Raw genomic sequence first — 5903 nt, forward strand, 5'->3', positions numbered from 1 at the left:
TCTGTTGGTAGAATAAATGGCCCAACTTTTCAGGAACACAAACCAACATTATTTGTAAATTTAGAACTACACCAGTACTGTGCACAAAGTCCACCAGTCTTCATCAGTTTATGTGGGGAGGATATTGTAAGAATAGACAAACTCTCAATACTAGTGACCCTGAGAGAGTGAGATATATGCATAAAATGTTAGAATTTTTAAAAAATGGGACTTCCAGTCAAGAAGACAGAATAGATGGTCCCCAGTGTCACTCTCTCCCACAAATCAACCAATTTACAACTATAAAAAAGCAACGACAGCCAAGCTGGGGCCACTAGAGCTCAGGGGGAGAGGAGGAGAGACTTATAGAGTACAATAAGGCAAGAGAAGCCATGATGAGAGAAAGAAAAAACCACTCTGACTGTTTCAAGCCCTGGCCGCGTCCAGGCTGGAGCTGCTGAGTGGATGGAGCAGGAGCCAGCAAAAGCCACAGCTGTGCCGTTTGGATGAAGTTGCTTGGAGGCAGCATGGGAGAAGAGGGCCTGGTGTCCCCCTGGCCTACAAGACCACTAATAGGGTTTCTGCAGACCCACACAGGAGCAAGGAGCCCCAACAACTGAAAAAAAGCAGCCACTCAGAGGCCAGTGAGTCATCGCAAGGGACTGTTGCACAGCCCATGGGTGGTGGGGGAGACAGGCCCACCAGGAGAAGACTGGGACACAGCAAGAGCTGATCTGCACCCCAATCAGTGAAGGACACTCAGAGGAAACTGATCAGGAATACAGAATTGCATGGGGTGCAGTCTGATGATAAGACTCAGGCCCAGACCAGAGTTTGTACAGAATCCAGGTTCACTTGATCTCTCGCGAGCAGGAAGTACCTATAAAGTCAACCATTAAAACTTGAGCATCACAAAAAGCCTTCCCTAGGGAATGAGCAGCAAAGCAGCAATTTAGCTCAACCACAGAGCTCTAAGTACTGGTCCCCACAGTAAGTTCCTCCATTTTAGAAGTAAGCAAAGGACAACAAACTAGTTCCAGCACAGAGTTTAAACAGTGGGAACAGCAAATAATCCAACACAGAAATGAAAGAAAAAACAAAGTACCTGCAACCAGAGACAAAGTTTCATATTAACTAGTAAAGGTCTCATTTCACCTTTAACACCTATAACACCTAGGACTGGAAGTCCCCTGGGCTACCAAGCCAGAAAGTGGGGAGGGCCGGGGGCCTCAGCAATGCCCCTGACACCAGCAACCAATCCTGAGGGTGGGTGATGAGGGCCTCGGCCACATCCCCCCAACATATGCAGCCAGCCCAGCGGCAACTACTGATTCATCACAGGAAGCTCCCCAGAATCTCCCAGATGAGGTGGTGGGGAGCCTTGGCCTCAGCCATGCCCACCCCAACACACGCAGCCAGCACAGCAGCGACCACTGAGCTACTGCAGGATGCACCCTGGGCTCTCCTGAGCGCGGCAGTGGGGGGCCTCAGCCATGCCCCCCTGACACCCACAGCCAGCCCTGTGGCAACCACTGAGCCACCACAGGAAGCGCCACGTGCTCTCCAGACCCAGGGCAGTGGAGCCTCAGGCCTCAGCCACACCCCCCCGATACGTGCAACCAGCACAGCAACAACTACCAAGCTGCAGCAGGAAGGGCCCCAGGCTCCCAAGCTGGGATGGTGGGGGACGAAGGCTTTTGCCACATCCCCCTGATATGTGCATCCAGCCCAGCAATGACCAAGCCACTGCTGGAAGCCCTCTGTTCTCCCTTCTGTGGGAATGAGGGGGGTGCCACAGGCCTCAATCCTGCCCCTCCTCTTTCCTCCTTCTTCCATCTCATTTCCTTCCCCTTTCTCCTCCCCCTCCCTCCCAACAGCTCCACAACAACATCCTAGAATATAAAAAATAATACTAATAAAATTACATTAAGAAAAAAGAGCATATATTAATTCCATAATAATAAAAATATTTCAAAATACAATTGAAAAATACTGTTAGATGGTATCTGTTAAATATTATAGAAACAAAGAACTTTGCTAAAGACACAGAGATGTCTTAGGAAGCTTCCATATTCTGTCTGTATTCTACCAATTAGATTTTGGGCAAGGAGCTTCATCATTCTGAACCTCAGTCACCTCAATCTCCTCATTCATAAAGTGGAATAGCAATGCCTGTTTTGCCTACTTCACAAATTTGTAGGGATGATCAAATCTGAAAATGTGTGTGAAAAATATAAAGTTATAAACTAATATATGCGTCATTAATATTTTTAGAAAATTCTGAACACTACGTTAGGCCAATTCTCCATAAGAAACTGAGGTTTCTTTAAAATATCCTAACCTTTCTTCTCTGTTATTAATGGTAAATTCTTAGCTCAGCACTGTCCAAAAGAATTATCTACAATGGTGAAAATATTCTGGATTTGTGCTATCTGTCCAATATGGGAGCCACTAGGCAAATGTGGCTATTAAGCACTAGAAGTACAGCTAGTGTGACTGAACTACTAACTTTAAATTTAAATAGCTACATGTGTCCACTGACTACTGTATTGGACAGCCCAGTCTTAGCCTTATCTCTATTGCATCTCTTTCCCTATCTAAATAATTTCAAATACAAGAACGTTAATAAATGAGAAGCTTATCAAAACACACCATTTAAATAATCAAAAAAATTTTTTTAAAAAAATGACCGGTAAGGGGGTCTTAACCCTTGGCTTGGTGTTGTCAGCACCACGCTCAGCCAGTGAGTGAGCTAACCAGCCATCCTCATATAGGATCCGAACCCATGGCTTTGGTGTTATCAGCACTGCACTCTCCCGAGTGAGCCACAGGCTGGCCCTTAAATAATCAAATTTTTGAAAGATGCTAGAAAAATACCTTGACATCTTAGTTTTCAAAGTCTTTGGGGTCAAATTATTTTTAAGGATGTCTTATACGAACCCATAATTGATTAACCACAGACTAATACTTTACTGTGATTTAATAAAGAAAACAGTTATGTTTTCATTTTGTTCTGTTTTGTTTTATGATTTACTTTGGTCTGTGAGGAACTGCAAGACAAAAAAATTCAGAGTCCTTACGAAAAGGGTTTTGATTATTAAATCAATCTTACCTTTAGCTCTGCTTGTATGAACTCTTGCACGCACCCAAACAACTTCATCAGCTTTTTGTACTGTCAAATCTCTAACCCAAACCAAAACTCGATCTGTAACAAATAGTGAAACAACTTTTAAAATCAGAATTTACAAAGAGATAATTATTTCTTTCTGACAGCTAGCACAAATACGTGGCATCATCTTAAATAATTCCCAATCTTTAACAAAACGTTCTTCTCTATCACCTTCCACGTGCAACTTGCCTTAAGTTTTGTGAATTGTACTTTCTAAATGTATCTCTAAAGTCCATCAATTCTCAGCCATCTTCACTGCCACCTTCCTAAATCCAGCTATTATCTCTTGCCTAAACTACAGCAATAGCCCTCTAAGTGGCTATTCTCTTGTCCCCTTCTAATTCAGTCTACATTTCAATCAAATAGACTGTTTCAAAATGCACATCTGCTGAACACTTCAATGACTTATAAGGCCACACACAGCCCATCTTCACTTGCCTATGCCCAAGCGGACACAGCATTTGTGCATACCTGCTTCCCACTGTATGTAAGTCAACTACCCACAGGGTAAAATTCTCGGCCAGGCCTGGACAGTCATAGTACCCCATTCCCCAGGACACAGTGACTTGACCCAAGGAAGGGCATGTTACTAAAAATGAGCTAATCAAAGTCCTTCTATGGGACTTAATATATAGATGTTGGGAATGAAGCTCTCTTCCCTATGGTTGCTGAGCTGGGATGGTGTAGGCCCAGGGCTACAGCCACCAGCTTTCCCACAACATGAGTTTGCAGGATGGGAGAATGAAGCCAGTATCCTAAAGGATGCAGAGCCAAGAGGTAAAGAAAAAAAGCCCTGAAGATGGTGCTTGAGCCCCTAGATCCAGTCATGCTTGATGCCATTTCATACTTTGTTCTTATAGTTATGTGAGCCTTTGGCTGTAAGTAGGCCCCAACTATTATGCCCTCTCACACTACACAAAATATGTCATCCATCTAGAGTCCCCCAAACAGGAAAACAGCAACAAAACACAGCTTTATGTAAAGACAGCTGTATGAGGCAACATTCAGGAATCATTTTATTGTTTTAAATATGCAATAATTTGGTTAGAGAAAAAATTAAGTATTAGTTAAATACATAGTAACAGACATGACATTATAACATTAAGACTAATACCTTTTAGGATACATAACAAAATGAAATCAAATTATAAATATATTTTACCTAGTTTGTCTAAACATACATATAACTTCTCTCTTGAAGCAAAGATGCAGTTGTAGAGAGAATCCGGTTTACAGGAGAACACCAGGGTTCTCACAGCCAAAAGCAAAGAGAATGAATGAGAATTTTTAAAGCCATTCAGCATCATAAGAGGATTTGTGCAAAACACTGTCAACAGACTTTATGAGTTAATAAGCTAACTTCCAAGTCTAATGTGTAAACTCATGTAAAATAAATTGTGAAAGAAAAGAGAAAGCAGGGTAAGATTTTAGAACGCAGATTTGAATATGCCAAGACAGAAAAAGCATATGGTTTAAATAGGTAATCAAACTCAAAACCAAACAAAACAGAATAGCATAAATCTAAGAGTGGACTTATAAATATATGTTATAATTAGGGTAATTTTAATAGTATTTTGGGAAAGTGGGGTTTAAAACCCAAATTACAGCACTGCCAAAGGAGCCAGAGAACATGGAAAACCGCTGGGCTGTAGGGTCAGATGGCCTTGGTTCCAATCCTAGGTCAGGGGGATTCTCACTGTGAGAGGCAAGTTTATCCTTCAACTTTGGTTCCTTAGAATTTTTAAGGATGTTGTAAGGATTAAATGAGAAAATAAATATTTGGAAAGAGTCAAGCAGAATAGAAATTTAATAAATATAGCCAAGAACAGTCAGAGAAGTTAATGGGGGAAAGTAATGCGGATATAGCTTCATTACAGCATGCAAAAAGCCTGCATGTGATGAAGGCAGTTTTATTAACTGCTCTTCTAATCATTTAGGAATATTTAAAAATAGAACCTATCATTGAAAATATTCCACTTAACCTACAATACTCATTTAACACAGTTTCTTCCTTTTCTAAATTAGGAACCCTAAACTGACAATGTTTACAAAGGGTTACATCTACTTGGGTTACTAATGTCCTTTAAGTTTTTCAGAGTTATGCCTTCAGAGTTACACCTTGGGTTATGCCAACCGTACTTAAAACTTCATGAAAAGCTTTCCTGGAATTAGAAAGAAAAAAAGCTTTATTTATTATCACATGCCTACTAACCTGGCTTTTCTTGTGATTGTATCATTGAAGATATTCCATATCTCTCTTTAGCATAATCCTACAAAAAAAGTATTGTGGAAATCTGTCATTCATTTACATACGCACTCTACTGAAAAAGAAAAACCACCCAGTGTCTGGTTAGTTTGTTTTGAAGATCCTAACTCCTGGATGGATATTCCATACATAAGTGCACTCTCAGGTGAAATTTACACAAATGTACAACACATCTTAACTACCTTCTTCAAAAAGGACATTAAACTACTTCAAAGCAGGGATATAAATTTCCTCTGTGAAGAGTAGGATGAAGTACCATAGTTTTATTAACTTCCTATTACAGGAAGAGATGTTCAAAAGAACCAACATTTTGGGTAAGATTTCTGAGAACCAGATGTCCGCAGTTTTTCGAAATTTGACATGTTAGGTATAAGTTAACTATAACTTTCCTTTTGTAAAAAATCCTCAAAGGGCCGGCCCGGTGGCGCACTGCTATAGTGCGCTGCTTGGGAAGCGCGGCGGCGCTCCCGCCGAGGGTTCGGATCCCAC

The 5903-nt window shown here is 41.3% G+C and overlaps 1 protein-coding gene across 2 annotated transcripts in view; it reads right to left on the reverse strand.

Annotated features, from left to right (window-relative positions):
- DARS (aspartyl-tRNA synthetase) overlaps window positions 1–5903 on the reverse strand; it is a 90638-nt gene that overhangs the window by 82119 nt on the left and 2616 nt on the right. Inside the window, exons 2-3 of one of the 2 annotated variants that reach the window (XM_008584721.1) lie at window positions 5361–5418; window positions 3092–3184 (exon numbers count right to left, since the gene is read on the reverse strand). In XM_008584721.1, coding sequence (XP_008582943.1) covers window positions 3092–3184; window positions 5361–5418 — 151 coding nt within the window. The remainder of the gene's footprint in view (window positions 1–3091; window positions 3185–5360; window positions 5419–5903) is intronic. The other variant, XM_008584722.1, reaches the window with a different exon arrangement.

Source organism: Galeopterus variegatus, unplaced genomic scaffold (genome assembly GCF_000696425.1).
Source record: "Galeopterus variegatus unplaced genomic scaffold, G_variegatus-3.0.2 Scaffold3347, whole genome shotgun sequence".
Classification (NCBI taxonomy): Eukaryota; Metazoa; Chordata; class Mammalia; order Dermoptera; family Cynocephalidae; genus Galeopterus; species Galeopterus variegatus.